At 39.2% G+C, this 18,228-nt stretch overlaps 1 protein-coding gene across 4 annotated transcripts in view; it reads right to left on the bottom strand.

Moving 5' to 3' along the window:
* Window positions 1-18,228, bottom strand: part of LOC120297276 (brorin-like) — a 241,602-nt gene that overhangs the window by 78,552 nt on the left and 144,822 nt on the right. For 2 of the 4 annotated variants that reach the window (XM_039319715.1, XM_039319714.1), the window contains exon 4: window positions 15,087-15,883. The exons of 1 other annotated variant lie outside the window; for it this stretch is intronic. In XM_039319715.1, the coding sequence (XP_039175649.1) occupies window positions 15,723-15,883 (161 nt within the window). In that variant the 3' untranslated portion in view covers window positions 15,087-15,722. Of the gene's footprint in view, window positions 1-15,086; window positions 15,884-18,228 lie in introns of those variants that run through there. One more of the 4 variants, XM_039319717.1, reaches the window with a different exon arrangement.

Below are 18,228 nucleotides of genomic sequence, written 5' to 3'. Positions count from 1 at the left end.
GTTTGACATAAAGCTTGGCATTCTTTAAACAACACAGGGGCTCCCACAGTAGACTTGGCACATTCAATGAACCCCCTCTAGGTTTTTGTCCATGTATTGCTGCATCTCCTTCATTTCGAGGGGGGACATGGCGTACATTCTCAGTCGTAGGAGTTTGGCTCCTGGCAACAGTTCATTGGAACACTCATTGGGTCAATGGGGAGCCAGGGTGTTCACATTCTTTTTCACTAAATGTCTCCACCAGGTCCCGGTACTCACTGGGGATGAGTGGCTCACCTGGTGGCAGTGAGGCAGCCACATGCGCTCGCTCATTGTGTGGGCTAAAGTTTCCTGTAATGGCTGTTGAATCAATAGGGGGCTTGGTCCCTATAGGGGGCTTCTTCCTCACAGTTCTCATTCTCCCACCAGATAAATGGCTTCCATTTGTCCAACCAGGCTAATCCTAGGATCACAGCCTCAGTCTTTTTTGGAGCCACCAGGAAACAAATGAACTTCCAGTGCTCTCCTATTTCTAAACACAGGGACTTAGTTAATTGAGTGATTAAAGTTCCTCCCATCAGGGAGCCATCAGCTTGTTCAAACCTCACATTTGGAGAGCAGCTTTGCTCATATGCCCATTTTCATGCAAATGGCAAACTAATGATGCACTGGGAGCATCCAGAATTGACTAGCACTTTCAAGTCTGCCTGGGCTCCCAACTTAGGGATGATGAGTTTGGCTGGCAATGAGAAAAATGGGATGTGTCGACTCACCATCGGGTTGTCCTCTCCTTCATCGTAGCTGTCGAAAGAGGGTAGAACGGGGGTGGATCCAGTCTTAGTTCTGGTGTCCTCCTGTGTGGAGGATGTGACTTGGGCAACTGGTTCCTGTATGATCCAGTTGGATTTCTCTCTTGTTGGAGGCTGGGCAGATTTTTTCTCGCTGCTGGTCCTGGTCTATTCTGCTGTTAGGGGTAGGGGACTGGGCAATTTTCTGCCCGATGTCCCCGCTGTCTGCATTGGAAGCACTTGATTGGCGGGCCTGCAGGTGGCCTGGGTCCTTCAGCAGTCACAGCGATTGGAAGTTTTCGGGGTGGTAGTGGTGGTTGTTGTTTGGGTTGCTCTAGCTTCGGCTCGGCTTCAGGTGGGGGAGACTTATTATAGCAGGCGAGCTCAATGTCTAGTCTTACCGCTGCCTGGTACCATTCTTGCAGCTGATCAGGTACTGCTCGATAGATGCATGCCTGAGAGAAGTGATCATCCAAAACTTCCCTGAAATGATGGACTATGGATCGCTCAGGTCATCTATTCAACCAGCTATCTTGCAAAACTCTTGTACATACTCCAGGGCAGGGCTGCTGGCTTGTTTTATTTTATGGATTTGTTCTTCTGCTTTGAGGGCAATGGATGGGTCTTCAAATCTTTCTCTCAGTCTAGGAAAAAGAGGTGGGGGTCCTTCAATTTGGGGGCTTGCTCATTATATAAGTTGTTCAGCCATTTGGATGCCTTTCCCTCTAAGCTGGATGCAATCACATCAACCATAGTGGCTGGGTCCAGGTAGAGATAGGCCCAGCAGTTCAAATGAAAATGCACTTGGTTGAGGAAAAAAATCAGTTTCTCTGGGTCCCCATTAAAGGTTGCTCTAAAAGATGGAGCAATCATTGACTGCTGTGCTCTCCACTATGGTTGTTGGAACCCCCCCCCAGTTGCTGCTGGGGCCCCCACCATGGCTGCTGCTGCATTCCCAGGGGTGGCACTTTCAGGGGCTGTTGTATATTAGGGGGCAGTGACAAACCTCCTTGCTGTGGTCGTCCTCCCACCAGCTGCTGATCTCCTGGCTTCTGCACCACCTCAAACTGTTGCAAGGCTTCTATTAGCTGCTGCAAACTCAGAGGTTGCTGACCATCTACCTGTGGGGGCTGCCAAATTCCCCACTGCTGCAGGGGCCTCAGACTGGGGTTCTCTCTCTCTCTGGGGTTGGAGGCCTTGGCGGGGGTTCCAGGAGCTGGAAGGCTGTCTGATCTGCAAAGGAAGGGCTGGAGGCTTCTCTTGGCAGGAGTTGATATCTGCTTCAAATCTCTCCACTGGTTGGCTACAATCTGCAGGCAGGCATTCCCACTCACCTGAGCCTTCAGTGACAGACATCCTGGTAGCTCTCCACCAGTCTGCTTTTGAAGTCTTTGTGGGTGGCAAGGCAGCCTTGAGGCATCTGGAGTCTCCACTGGGCTGGTTCCAACCTGATGACCAGATCAGCTCTCCTAGCTGCTAGGGTTTTGCCTCCAACTGGGAGTCCTGCAAAAGCTCTTCCTCCCTCTGCTTGTTTGTTGTCATTCCCCCCCCCATCTGCTGCCAAGTTGTTGGCTTCAAGCAATTTTCTTTTCTCCATGAGGAAATCTTCTTCTGAATCTTTGTCAGCTATCCTCAAGTCTGGGGACAGCGACTGGGGCACAGGACCCCTAGAAAGTTTGGAAAGATTTTGGCTTAACGTCATGGTTCCGAAAGATGAAAGTCTTCAAAGAACTTTGAGGCATTGTTTACCTTAAAGAATCTTTAATCGAGCAGCATAGCTTCGGTACATATAAAGCTGAAGCCAAAATCTGGCTTCCCCTCCCTTCAGCACATAGATCAAAGCACAATTCCCTCCTACAACTAACAGTCATAAATCACATTCTCCAATTAGTTTGAAATGCTGGCTTCCTGCCCAGTTTCCTCTCCTGCCATCCTTTTATCAGCTCTTGTTACAATATTGAATGTCTAACTAACTCCCATCGCATTCCTCCCCCTCCCCCATCATCATCTAACTCTAAGAATAAAACAACAGAAAGAAAAAGGCTGCATCTCCATCATTGTCAAAGCAAGAACATCCAATGTTAGCAGCATTGACGTGCTGTTTATAAGGTTGAATGGAAATAAGGTTAGTCCTGGCCAACCACAATTGGGAGTAACAACTCAATTGCTAAGTGGTGGGTTGTTTAATTAGGTGAACATCATGTGAACATGTTAGGTCAGACATGTCAAACTCACGACATCACGTGACATCGCGAGATATATTGGAACAGTTTTGCCATTGTTGGCAATGGAGTAGGTGCGGCTTCCGGTTGATGCTTCCAGCCCGCAGCCTGGCAGTTTGACACCCCTGTGTTAGGTCATGATTAGTTCTGATTAGTCCAGCGGTTCTCAACCTGTGGGTCGCGACCCCATTTCACGGGGGTCGCCAAACAACGCAGTCTGCCATTTATTTCCACTTTTCCTTAACTGTGCTACTCCCTTTTATTCTATTGGCTTTTGAAAGCCAATAGAATAGACTGTCTTGAATAGAGTCTAATTCTATTGGCTTTCAAAAGCCAATAAGAATTGTCCAGGCTGTCTCTGCCCTGCTGAGCCCGCCAAAAGCCCCAGTCTGCAAACGGTGCTGCAAGTTGTCTGCAGCGAAGGCGAGCTGTCTGGAAGCTTCCACCCCTCCCTGCTGAGCAACTACTAAAATGTAAGTAAAAGAGGGCCAGGGGTGGGAGGTGGGAGGCCGGCGGGCACAGGGAGGGTTGCTGGCGTGCATGGGGCCCGATGGGTGCCTTACCTCCCTTGAGCTGGGCCAGCTGGTGGCCCAGCCGGTGGTCGCCCTGCACCATCGCTGCCCCTTGCCAGCTACGCTTCTGCCAGCGCAGGGGGCAGCACCACACATGCACGGCGCTCCCGGGCAGGGAAAGTCCTCGACTTATGACCGGTTGGGTAGTCCTCAACTTACGATTGGTTGGGTAGTCCTTGACTTACAACCGGTTGGGGTCGCGGCATTAAAAAAGTTGAGAACCCCCGGATTAGTCATTAAACAAATCACTGTGGGCCATTAAGTACAATGTCACATGACTGTGAATAGTGACTTCTTGCCTAATTCCCCATTATTTTGCTTATCAAAGGCTGTCTGTGAAATGATAATCATGTGACTCTAGGAATTCTGCAATGGATACAACTTTGAAAACTGGTTGTAAGTTTCCTTTTTTCGTACCATTGTAACTTTGAATGGTCACTGACGAAGTGGTTGGTAAGTGAGGATTGCTGTAGATATATATTTATTTACTTACTACAAATTTAAGCTTCCAAATTCTTAATATGAGTTTTAGTCATATGTACAATATATATAGCAAAAAGCACTTTTTTAACATATCTACTGTTAGTCTTTGGAATACTGTCTTAAATAAAGGATGCTATAAACTTTCCCCCAAAATTCTCAAGAAAAAAAGACGAATAACTGAAATCCTGTGCTTAGTTTGAAAGCACAGTGTGTTCAACTCCCAGGACTCCTGTCATAGTTTTAATTTCAGGCCAGCACTATATTGTACAATGTACAAAGCCATTCTTAAAATTATAGAACTGGTTATTTCCCACTAGTGTGAAATCCCAACTCATCCTGCCTTTTGGATACGTCCTTAATGTTAAATTCTACTTTTGCTTGTAGAAAGAAATCACAAGGGATGGGGGCTAATGTTTGTTATTCTTTCTGCCTTGAATGGCTGAAGGCAATATTTTGGCTGGCAACTAGAGAGGCTGGAACTCAGAAGGGAGGGACTCTGAACATCATGAGGCTGCTGAAATATGGAAATGTCACAGGAAGAAGTGATAGTATGGGATAGTAGGTAAAGTGATAGTATGGGATAGTAGGTAATGTCCTATGGGCTAAATAAAGCCTTCTAAAAGATGAGTACATAGAATTGACCATAATTATTATATATAAATTAGTGGATCAGCATTTTGTGAGAATAAGACAATATTCCTTCAGTATTAAAAAAAAATCAGTGGTTGAGAAAAGCAATTTTTATATGAAAAGCCTGAATTTTCTTTTCCTGTAATTCAGTGGAAGCTTGTTTTATTTATTTATTTTAAATCCATTAAGTTTGCTTTAATCTTAAAATGTAGTTAATACATCAATTTTTCCCATACAATAGATTTTAGCTTCATGAACTGGGTATAATCACTATACTGTTACAGAAGTAATCCAGAAATTGAAGCAACAACTCTTGAGGACTTTTTTCCCTGTTAAAAAGGGGTTGTCAATGCTGTGACAAACTGAAATGAAGCCATTTTCATTTTGTCTTCATTGTCACATATTTAGTTAGAAGGAGAGGGGTTGTGTAGTTTTCAGTTAGCCAAAACATTTCACATGTATGGGAACCAAGGTCATTGCTGATAACATTTTGGCAGGCTGTAGCAGCTGGGAGGAGTGCCCGCATTTTAAAACAATTGGTGAATGTGATTTACAACAGCAATTTGGGGTGGGAAATGAAACTTGCAACTTTGTAACCAAGGGGAGGGGAATTTAGTCTTGGGTTCACCCTTGTACGTGCCATTATGTTGTAGCCAAATAAAAATATTTTTTAAGGAAGAAATGCTTTCCTTGAAGTTATTTTAAATGGTCTCATCTACCAGAACCATGACAGGGGTAGGTAATTTGTGGTCCATAACAGATCATTATTATTTTTTTGCAATCTCCTGACTCTCCCAAATATTCCAGCGGTGAGCAAGGTAAATATGTTTGCTATTTTGTTGTTCCATTTTGAGTTCTGAGAAGATTTAATGACTAAAAAGGCACCTTAAATCTTGTAATACCTTAAAGCAGACATGTCAAACACAAGGCCCGGGGGCTGGATGTGGCCCGCGAAGTGGTTTCATGTGATCCACGAAGCCAACTGGGAGCCAATGTATAATTTTGTGGTGGCCATCTATGCTGAAACGCATTCAGTCTTAGCTCCACAAGGCCATCTGGAAACAGTGAGGAACCAGTCCCGGCCACATCGCCCCCGCCCCCTGGGTGCATGCTGGGGAGGTGTCACCCTTTGTGAGGAATGATGAAATGCACCATCACACGGAAGTGGCCAGCAAATGGCCCTCACCTACTTCACATATCTGGCTTGATGGGCTCCGGGGGAGGGATTTTGGCAGGCAGCAAGGCGCTCTCCTCACAGCACCGAGGCTGAGCAGATGGCGCAAATCCAAAAAGAAGCGCGACACTGCCCAGCTCCCAGCCTGCCCAGTTTCGGCAGGCAGCGGGGTGCTCTCCTCACAGTGAGGCTCCTCCAGTGGACCATGACTTGGCACTTGCCCTGATCCTACCCCCTTCTGCCAGAGACCCTCACATCTGTCCCACTCCTGCCCAGCCCCCTTGATGTGATTGATGGAGAGCTGGCCATGCCCACCCAGTAGGCCACACCTACCCGGCCCCCCAAGGGCAATCGCAATGCTGATGTGGCCCTTAATAAAATTGAGTTTGACATCCCTGTCTTAAATCATCTATTCCCTGACTTAAGAGACCATAACTAATTAAATATTGATCTATTTTCTTATTTGGAGGGATTTATGAGCCTATGAGACTTTTAAGCTTCTGTATTTGTCACCCATTTTGATTCTTAAGCCTCAACAATTCCATTACAAAAGTTGGCAAAAATATTGGCCTTACTTACATTAGCTAAATGTTCAGACTGGATTTGGCATTTTTATCCACCTATTGAGTCCTTTCCAAGGACCTGGGATAGGTAGCTGTTGATGTTTTGTGGTATCATTATAGGATGTAAGCTGTTTCAAGTAAAGCTGGCTTTTACAATTGACTGATGGTGAATTTGTAAATGCTGATAGTGTTCAAATGGTGTTCCAGTTGTTTTGGGATTGCATCTAAATTTATTATTATAATCAGTAGCACCTTTGCTTTCTTTTGCCACAGTCATTCTATTTCTACTTACAGGTATTTATATTTTGTTATCTTCTCCAGTTCCTTCTCTTCTGTTCTGCTGTCTCCAGGTACTGCCCATGTCTTTTATCCAGACTTTTTTCTCTTTCTGATCAATAGTTGTTAAGTCTGGCATGTTATGTGGGAGGTGCCAGTGTATTAGAATTCTAATGTCTCACAGCACTTTAGATTGTATGTGGGTCAATATAAGAGGGGGAAAAGTGGCATTGCCATAGGTATGTATTACAGGCCACCCAACTAATCAGAAGAAAAGATGGACTCTTTGCCAACCAGTTAACAAATGTATGTAATAAGCATACCACAGTAGTAATGGGAGACTTCAACTATCCAGATATCAACTGGGAGATAAACTGCAGCAAGTAGGAGATTAAACAGATTCCTAACCAACCTAGCCAACAACTTTGTCATCCAAAAGGTGGAGGACGGAAGTAGAAGTAAAGCTATACTGGACCTAATTCTTCCTAATAGGGAAGAAGTGATAAAGGGAGTTGAAGTTACTAGAACCCTGGGTGAAAGTGGCCATGTCATACTGGAATTCAATATAATGCATACACAAGCAATAAAAAATAATCCAACCAGTGTCTTAAACTTCAAAGGAGCTGATTTTAACAACTTCAGAGAGAACCTAGGAAAGATTCCATGGATGAAAATCCTAAAGGGGAAAACAACTCAAGAAGCATGGGAAACTTTGAAAAATGCAATCATAAAAGCCCAGTCCAGCACAATACCACTGAAAAAGGAAAAAAAGAAATTCAAGAAGAAATCAGCATGGCTGCACAAAGATCTTTCAGAGAAACTGAAAGTCAAAAAGGACAAGTACAAAAAAATGGAAAGAGGGACACATAACTAAGGCTGATTATCAGCAGACAGCCAGAACATGCAAAGATAATGTCAGAAAGCAAAGACTCAGAATGAACAAAGACTTGCAACAGAAATCAAGGACAATAAAAAAAGTTTTTTTCAACAGATTAATAACAAGAAAAAAGTCAAGGAAACTGTAGGTCCACTAAAGAGAGAAGATGGCAAGGAAATAACAGGCAGTAGGGAGAAAACAGAGCTGTTTAACTCACTCTTTGCATCAGTCTTCATACAAAAACAAATTATAGCTAACATACCAGAAAAACTACTGCAAAAGACAAACTAGAAACAAAAATTAAAGCAAGCAAATCCTGAAGTGCGGGGAAGTACCTGAGGATTGGAAAAAGGCTGACGGGGTTCCCATGTTCAAGAAAAGAAACAAACAAACCCAGGAAACTACAGACCCTTCAGTCTAACATCAATACCTGGGAAGATCCCAGAAAAGATAATCAAAAAATAGATCTGCAAATAACTAGAAGCAAATAAAGCTATAACTAGTAGCCAGCACGGGTTTATTAAAAACAGATCATGCCAAACCAATCTTATTTCATTTTTGGATAAAGTGACCAAATTAGTAGACCAGCGAAATGCCATTGATGTAGTATACTTACATTTCAGTAAGGCATTTGACAAAGTGGACCACAATCTACTTCTTGGTAAGCTAGAAAGAGGAAGAGTAAGCTAGAAATCCACTAGATGGATTTGTAGCTAGCTGACAAACAGTACTCAACAAGTAGTCCTCAATAGTACTACATCCACATGGAGAGAAGCAAGCAGTGGGGTACCACAAGGTTCTGTCTTAGGCCTAGTACTCTTCAATATCTTTATAAATGACTTAGATGAGGGAATAGAGGAGGAACTCATCAAATTTGCAGATGACACTATACTGGCAGGAATAGCCAACACCCCAGAAGACAAGCTCAGTATCCAAAAAGATCTTGACAAACTTGAACAATGGGCCCTATCCAACAAAATGAACTTTAATGTGGAGAAAAGCAAAGTTTTATATTTAGGCAGGAAAAATCAAAGGTACAGATTAGGTGAGACCTGGTTCAAAAACAGTAACTGTGAGAGGGATCTTGGAGTCCTAGTGGATGATCACTTGAATATGAGCCAGCAGTGTGCAGCAGCAGCCAAAAAAGCTAATAAGATAATAAAAAACAGATCTGCGAACTAGAGGCAAACAAAGTTATAACTAGTAGCCAGCATGGGTTTGTTAAAAACAGATCATGCCAAACCAATCTTATCTCATTCTTTGACAAAGAGACTAAACTAATAGACCAGCAAAATACTGTGAACGTAGTATATTTAGACTTCAGTAAGGCATTTGACAACATCACCACCAAATGGATCTATAGCTGGCTGGAAAACCGTCCTCAACGAGTAGTCCTCAATGGCACTACATCCACATGGAGAGAAATAACCACTGGGGTACCACAAGGTTCCGTCTTAGGCCCAGTATTCTTCAATATCTTCATCAATGACTTAGATGAGGGAATTGAAGGGGAACTCATGAAATTTGCAGATGACAACAAATTGGCAGGAGTAGCAAACTCAGTATCCAAAAAGATCTTGACAAATTTGAACAATGGGCCCTATCCAACAAAATGAATTTCAATGTGGAAAAAAGCAAAGTTTTACATTTAGGTAAGAAAAATCAAAGGTACACGTACAGATTGGGCAAGACCTGGCTTAAAAACAGTAACTGTGAGAGGGACCTTGGAGTCCTAGTGGACGATCACTTAACCATGAACCAGCAGTGTGCAGCAGCAGCCAAAAAAGCTAATACAATCCTGGGTTGTATAAACAGAGGCGTAGAATCAAGATCATGTGAGGTATTAGTACTGCTTTATAAAACCATAGTAAGACCACACCTGGAATACTGCAACCAATTTTGGTCATCATACTACAAAAAAAATGTTGAGATTTTGGAAAAAATTCAAAGAAGAGCAACTAAGATGATTGGAAGCCTGGAGACTAAAACATATGAAGAACGGCTGCAGTAATTGTGGTTGGTTAGTCTAAAGAAAAGCAATAGGGGTGACATGATAACAGTATTCCAGTATTTGAGGGGCTGCCAGAAAGAAGAGGGTGTCAAATTATTCTCCAAAGCACCAGAAGGCACAACAAGAAACAATGGTTGGAAACTGGTCAAAGAGAGAAGCAACCTAACAGTGAGGACAATTAACCAGTGAAACAGCTTCCTTCAGACATCATGGGTGCTCCATCTCTGGAGTTTTTAAGAAGAAACAAGACAGTCACTTTCTGAAATGGTATAGGTTCTCTTACTTGAGCAGGGGGCTGGACTAGAAGGCCTCTAAGGTCTCTTCCAGCTCTATTCTATATTTTCTATTTTTTTTCCTCTATTTTATAGTCTTACCATTCTTACAGATCTTCTAATGAAGTATTATTGCTACTTTGTCATTCTGTTGTTTGTAGTTAGTCTGTGCAATCGTCTTGCAGCAGCTAACCAGATGATCCACTGTATTTTCAGCTGCTTGCAGAGGTGACATTTGCTATCTGTTGCTGTCTTCTGAATGCTAGCTTTGCATGCATTTATTCTTAAGGTTTGGTTTTGTATAGCCAGAATTAACCCTTCTGTCTCTGTCTTCAACTTTCCTGCTTAGATATTGCCAGGTCTTGTTAGTATTTGCTTCACCTGTTATTTTTTAAATATGTGGCTATGTAATAATTTACCTTCCCCATGCCTCTTTTCTGCTCTTCATTTAGTCCTTCTTGTAGGCCATTTTGTCTCTCCAGTATTCAGTAAACTTTGTTGGTATATTGACTTCAGTATATCTTTTTCACTGTCCTTCACATGTTCTTTTTAAAAATTGTCAGAAGATGGACATGTGTTTATCCTAAGCATGTTTAAACTCAAGCTACTGATGATTAACTCACTATCTCCATTGGAAGTTGGTTCCAAATTTCCACTACTCTTTCTTGATTTAATAGTTCTAACATTGCTTTTGAATTTCCCATCTGTCAGTTTGAAGTTATGCCCTCATGTTCTTGACTTTCGCTTAATATTGAAAATACTACCTTCTAAAATCTTATTCACACTCTTAATATATTTAAAGTTTTCAGTCATGTTACCCTTTCCCTTCTGTGTCCTGCACATATTCAGTTCCTCTGACCTGATGTTTTGTCTGTCAGATTTTCCACTATTTTGGTTGCCCATCTCAGGACTCACTCAATCTTATCAATATCTTTTTTTAAGTGAGGTCTCCAGAATTGGATACAATATTCCAAATGGAATCTGACTGAAGCCCTATAGAGCAGGATTAGGATCTCCTTTTTCTTGCTGGTTATCCCTCTAGTGATTCATCCCAGAATTTTGTTTGTTTTTCATAGCTGCCTGGCCACACTATTTTCTCACTTTGCATTTATCTGCTGTGAGTGTTTACCTAAATCCTTTTTTTCTGTTGTACTGTCTAAACCTGTAGTCCCAATACTGTATTCTGACAGATGTTTCTTTTTCCTTAAGTGCATGATCTTACGTTTAAAAAGACTGAATTGCAGTTTTCATATTTTTGATCAATTTTCCAGCAATGCTAAATTGTTATGAATACCCCCCACAAATCTTTCCACTAGTGTCATTTAGCATGGTAGCCCATGATTGGATCTTCATTTTGACTTCAGAAATCCTTTGAAAAGGTTTCTTTGTGCTTTTCTATCTCAGTGTATTTGCAGATATTGCTCTAATTCTACTTTTGTCACTTCTAACAGCCCTGAAACTCTTAAGGAACTCTTAAGTTCCTTTCTGAGATTTTGTCTTTCCTGCCTTTGGCTTTTTTTTCCTCTTCTTGGCAATATCCACAGTTTGTTTTGACATACAGTTTGCTTTCCTTTAGTTCCCCCCCCTCCCCTATTTTTGGCAGTCTCTTCTTCACATTCTTTCTTAATGATTTCTTTAAGTTTATTCTTCTAGTTTATTAATGAGGTTTGAGATCCAGAGCAATTCCTGATATTTATATGTAGATATGTAGATTTATATGAAGATATTAATAATGAAATTGCATTTAGTATCTGTATTATGATGTTGTTCCATCTAAAAAGTTAGCAGTAAAAAGCAAATGTATGCTTAACTTTGAGATTCAGTCTGTGAGAGTAACATATCGTGGCATGACAGCTCCAACCTTCCTTGAATATAATGGTGATGAGCATAGGTACTAAGAGGCCTTTGAACTACCAAGCAGCACACTATAAAGCAAACAATTTTCACCTTTGAAGATGCCAGTCATAGTTGCTGGTGAAACATCAGAATATCCAAAAATTAGACTGTGGCTCTTAGCTTGGAAGCTCATAACCGTGAAAGCCTTCATCAATATACAGTACAGTATACTTTCCTGAAATCTTTGTTCTAGGCACAAAAGGATTGTTTTCAGACAGATTGCAATGTAGTAATCTTAGAGAACATTCATGTTATAAAGTCTCTAATGAATAGACAGCCTCCCATTCCCTCAGATAGGCACGACACAGTAGTGCTTTTCTGTCCAATATTGAACTAGGCAGCCTATCCTTATTCCATATTTCAGCAGATGGGCAGGAAAGTACATATCAACTATAAAACACAATCCTTGAGATGAGGGAATGGGAAGAAGAAACTTGCTTGGAGATACCCAGCAAGTTCTTCTCAGCCCCACCTTCCTCATAGGGGGGGGGGGAAAACCCTGATTTGTCTGGAGACAAAAAAAGAGAAAGGGAAGGTGATATATGAAAGTATCACCTAAGTAATTAATCTAGAAGAGGACAAAAAAGAGAAAGAAAGAAATGCTGTTGAAAGATTAAGCAAGTTGGACACTGGAACCAAACAAATGATTTTGGTAAGCTAGTTTTCAGAAGCAGAAAGCTTGTGCAGAACTATAGTAGAAGCAAAGTTGGACTTCTCTGGAACCAGAGATGAGGGAAGGTATAACTTGAAGTCAAGAAAGCATTCAAAGAGCAGAGCAAAACTCTGCTTGGGTAAGGAGAACCTCTGTAAATGTGTGAAAAGAGCTCAACTAAGTGCTCCTTGGCTCCTGGTTAGAAAAGGTGCCAAACAGACTCTGAAATCCATAGGAATCAGGCATTATTCAGGGTATACTAGCAGAAGTAAGCTGAGAAAATCTCTCCTCTCAAAATATAAGTTCTAGGTCAAGATGTCAATTTTGCTAGATTTTAGCAGAGGGGTTTTTTTTAATGGATGAATATTAAAATGGATTTTGTCCACATCTGCAGTAGTAATGCAGTTGACTGGGCAATGCTTAGTCTATCACAGATACTTATTAATATTTTTTCTTCATCAGGGAAGTGAAAAATCAGAAGAGAAGGGTGAAGCAATGCCTCATTTTCTTCTGTTTTGTAAGTTGTCATCTAAAAAGTTTACTTAAAAGATAAACAGAATTGATCTATCTATCTATCTATCTATCTATCTATCTATCTATCTATCTATCTATTTATCTTCTAAACTCATCAAATTTGCAAATGACATTAAACTGGTAGGAATAGCCACACTCTAGAAGATAATATCCAGATGGATCTTGACAGACTTGAATATTGGGCTGTATCTAACAAAATAAAATACAATGTAGAGAAAAGGCTTTACACTTAGGCAAGAAAAAACAAATGTGCAAGTGCAGATTAGATGAAACCTGGCTTAATACCAGTAACTGTGAGAGGGATCTTGGAGTGCTAGTGGGCAATCACTTAAATATGAACCAGCACTATGTGGCGGCAGCCAAAAAAGCCAATACAATCCTGCATTAATAGAGTAAATCAAGATGACGTGAACTATTAGTACTACTTTATAAAGCCTTAGTATTCACACTTGGAATACTGCATTCAGTTTTGGTCACCATATTATAAAAAAGATGTTGAGACTCTGGAAAGAGTGCAGGTAAGAGCAACAAAGATGATTAGGGGACTGGAGGCTAAAACATATGAAGAACAGTTGCAGGAATTGGGTATTTCTAGTCCAGCAAAAAGGACTAGGGGTGACATGAAAGCAGTGTTCTAATATTTGAGGGCTGCCACAAAGAAGAAAGGGTCAACCTATTTTCCAAAGCACCAGAAGGAAAGACAAGAAACAATGTATGGAAACTAATCAAGGAGAGAAGCAATCCAGAACTAAGAAGAAATTTCTTAACAGTGAGAACAGTTAACCAACGAAATAGGCTGCCTTTAGAATTTGTGGGTGGTCTATCATTGGAAGTTTTTAATTAAGAAAAGACTGGATAGCCCCATGTCTGGAATGCTGGCTCAAGAATTCTGGGAGTTGAAGTCTACGAGTCATAAAAAAGCCAAGGTTGCCTACCCCTGGTATAGGGTCTCTTTCTTGAGCAGGGGGTGGACTAGAAGACCTCCAAGGTCCAAGAATAACTCTGATATTCTGTTATTATTATATAAGGGAGTTGATATTGGATCAATATTATATTAGTTGTGTCTTCTAGTGAAAATGACCAAATCCTGTAAATTGACTATGCCAATAATCTTATATTTACTTAAGAGGAAGAAAATGTTGAATTTAAGATGATTCTCCCCTCAGGAAGGTAATATAAAAATTATCTGTTGCTATTATTGCATTCTTTTAACACAGTGTTGGAATTTGTAAGATGTTTCAAAAATTTTATCATTCTTTCATCATAAAAATAAAAATAAACAACTTAGTATTTTCAAAAATATTCAAAATGATGAATGTAAATTTATTTATGAAACTAACAATTATGAGGAAGCTAATTAATAAGCAAACAAAAAAAATCTTTTCCACTTCTTTGTCAAGAGCTGAGGTATATTTGAAAAATGCTATTTCTCACTAGAATTATATCAATTCTTTAGCCTTTAAATTGAAAAGAAATACTAATCTTTAAAAGTTTAACTGTTTTTTAATAACAGTAAATTATTTTGAGATATTTGGAAAAAATGCCTAAATTAATTAAATGCTTAAAAATTCTTCTTAATTGGGATTTATTTTAAAAAGGCCATTTTTTTACAGCAAGAGTTGCCAGGATTTCCTAGCATTTAGTAATTTTCTAACATAAGAACTGTAATTTTTTTTGTTCTGTGTCTTGGATTCTTGAAAATGATGTCATGAAAGCACTTGGCTTGAACATGATTGACAATCTGTCTTTTCACAAATAAATTATAAAGAGCCATGGTGGCGCAGTGGTTAGAATGCAGTATTGTAGGATAATTCTGCTGACTGTTGGCTGCCAGCAGTTCAGCAGTTTGATTCTCACTGGCTCAAGGTTGACTCAGCCTTCCATCCTTCCGAGGTCAATAAAATGAAGGCCCAGATTGTTGGGGGCAATATGCTGACTCTGTAAACCACTTAAAGAGTTCTGTAAAACACTGTGAAGCAGTATATAAGTCTAAGTGCTATTGTTATCACTATTATATATTAGTAGGAATGCAATGTGTTATGTACTTTACAATGTTTTGTCAGATATTATTTGCCTATCAGGAAAAGTAATTTCAACTAAGTTAAAATAGAATAAACATAAATTATATGATTTATTCATATGCATTAAATGCTCAACCACAGAAAATTCACAACTTATATTTCCAGCCTACTGATGGGAGACTAATTTTCTTATAACAGAATATAAAAATTATGCAGCAGATTATGAAGTAGCCCACTTACTCTCAGATTACTGTATATTCATGCCAGTGTATGTCAACAGTAAAGAAATATTGGCACATGTTGTGTGCATATTTCTGTGCAAATTAAAATTACTAAAGTCAATAACAACTCTTTGCAAATTTAAGTGGTTATAATATTATCTATTTTTTACCTTTTCTAAGCCTATTGTTATTTCTTCATAAAAATAATCTATATAATATAACAAACATTATTTTATGCATGGTCAGATATGCAAGAAGACAGTCAACCATTAATGTTACTTTAATTAGCATCTATATAAAACATTAAATTTAAACTAATGGAACTATAGAAATAATATAATCTGTGAGTCTATTGTAAAGTACTCACTTGGAAATATAACACAATGACATAGCTATTTTAAGTGCAAATGTTGACATATATTTTTTCCTGTCAAAAACAAAATATTTGCTGCCTACTTAATCTTCAACAAAATGTTCTTTGAAGTTGACTGCTTTTTACCAAATCATCTGGTGGATTTAAATATTTTATAAAAGTATCCTGAGTCCCTAGATTAATAGATCTGAATTTGCTTGCATTCGTGTCTGGTACACATAGCTTGTCGTTCAATTCTCCAAGTAATTTCTTCGTAAGTACAGTGGCATATAGTACATTCATCTGTCTTCACTTCTCGACCTGCTGGAATAACCATGGTTTCAGCAAAGCAATTTGGCCCTAAAATAGAAAAAAAGAGGTGTTTCATATGACCCTGATTCCATGAGATTGGCTGGCATATATAGATAGGTGAATTGAAATCCCTTCCATATCCAAAACCTCACTGTGTGCCTTTACGTAGATTGCTTTCTGCTTGACCTATGTCAGAAAGTTGTAGGGATGAATATACAGTACACTAAAACATTAATGAAATTATTTCTACATATGATTCAGCAGTCTCCAAATGTATATTAGTTTTCCATATATTTCCTTGTTGAAAAGATGCAAGCAACAATATGCTAGCTTGCAAGATCATCTCTAGTTTAGAAATCCTAACTTGTGTACAATAGTGTGATAAGTAGGTGTTCATTGACATTCTGGTCTAAATATTCACTCAATTGACATCTAAATACTGACTCAATTAGTGACCTAGTCTATTTTTTATCTCATTAAAAGTATCATACTAACCACAGCAACATCAGTGATCATTATCTATGCTTCTTGATGATCAGAGCATATGAAAGACTATTACTGTGTAAGAGGAGTAAATGTGAATAGCATGAATTAATAAACAGAAATTTCTGAAATTAAGCAAAAAAAATGATATAAGAAATCTGAAGGTAGTTAGATCTTGTGCATTAATGCACTCCAGGAAATGGTGATAAATGAAAAACTGAATTTTGGGGGAAATTGGGCAAATTTATGTAGACATTTTTACACAAGAAAAATATGAAAAAATACAGAAAATGAGATTAAGAAAGAAAAGAGAGAAAGTGCAGAAAAATTTTAAAAGGGCAAAGGAAAGATATTTTTAAAATGACTTTTGATCTTCAGCACAGTTACAAACAAACTTAGTATTATTCCATCCTCTATGATTACATTACATTGTGGCTTCTTCCCATAGTTAATCCTTTTCAATAGGCAAATCCAAAAATCATCAAATCATTTCTGTTCATTTTCAGCAAAAAACTTCACAAAAGGTTTCTGATGTGTTATAAAAGATTTATTATCCCTGATCAAAATTCTTTTCTCTTATTCTGATACCATAGCTCAGGGGTCGGCAACGTTAAACATTCAAAGAGCCATTTAGACCTGTTTCCCACAGAAAAGAAAACACTGGAAGCCACAAAAGCCTGCTGCTTCCCCCCCCGCGCATGGAGCACCTTGCTGCCACTGCTTCCCACCACCCCAATGGAGCGCTGCACTGCTGCTGCTGCTTCCCCCTCACACAGAGCGCCCCGCTGCCACTGCTTTTTTTTCTGCAAGAAGTTGGAATTGATTAATTGAAGGTTTTTTTAGTCCCACAAAATTCTTTTGTTTGTGGGACCGCACACGGTGACGGAGGACAGGGAGCCACAGCAGAGGGATGAAAGAGCCACATGCAGCTCTGGAGCCATAGGTTGCTGACCCCTGCCCTAGCTTAATGTTAAGGTGTTTCTTTAGAAACTGGTTTTTTGTCTTCTTCCTGATAAGATTTACAATGTATTTCTTAGTACAGGTCTTAACTTTTCATTTTTTCCCCCTATTAATTCTGTGTATCTTATTCACTTCTACATCCATGTTTTTTTCTCATTCTGAAAATTTTTTTAGGTCTTCAATTACACTATCCTTTCTTTCTTCACTAGATAGCTCTATAGCTATTCTCCATCTCAGGCAAAATCCTTTTTCCTTTTAAATCCAGTAATGTCACATTGTCTAAATCTTTTTTCATTTCTTGAATTATTGTTTCGGTCTTGCTCATTTATATTGCAAATTCTCCAAATTTATATTTATCTTTTCTTTTATTCTGTATTTGTAAATCTTTTTCCCTTCTCTCTTCAAATAAAATAAAATATCTCTGAATAGATTCAGTCAATGATACTACAGATGCCACAATAATATCAGTAAAATGGGCAGTTATATAAATTGTATTGGTAAATAAATATTATTTTCAGATTTGTACATCATCCTTTGTATAGTCTATGGGAAAATTGAGATCTGCTTGGTTGACACTCATTTTCTTTCCTAATCCACCAATTAGCCCTCTTAAGAAAGTTAAACAGTCTACTTTCCCATGAAGATATTTGTTTAATTAAATTCAAATACTTTGAAATAAATAATATTCCAAATATTCCTTAATCCAGTTTAAATTTTATAATTCAAACTTTTAACATTTTTTATTTCAATTAATTCTAATTCAATTAATTCTAATTATTTCTTTACATTTTACTTTAATCTCATTTCAGTTCGAAGGGAGGAGTTGTGGTGGTGCAATGGTTAAAATGCAGTATTGCCTGGTTGAGATTTTGAGATGAAGGGAAATTTGATTGCTAGACTTAAATATTGTTGGAAAATGATAAAAAATAAGGGATTAATTGGCTTAATAC

This window comes from Crotalus tigris, unplaced genomic scaffold, assembly GCF_016545835.1.
Source record: "Crotalus tigris isolate CLP2741 ecotype Arizona unplaced genomic scaffold, ASM1654583v1 scf7180000023612.410070, whole genome shotgun sequence".
In the NCBI taxonomy this organism is placed as follows: Eukaryota; Metazoa; Chordata; class Lepidosauria; order Squamata; family Viperidae; genus Crotalus; species Crotalus tigris.
The sequence above is the reverse complement of the archived record's forward strand: the minus strand, read 5'-3'. Positions and strand labels throughout refer to the sequence as shown.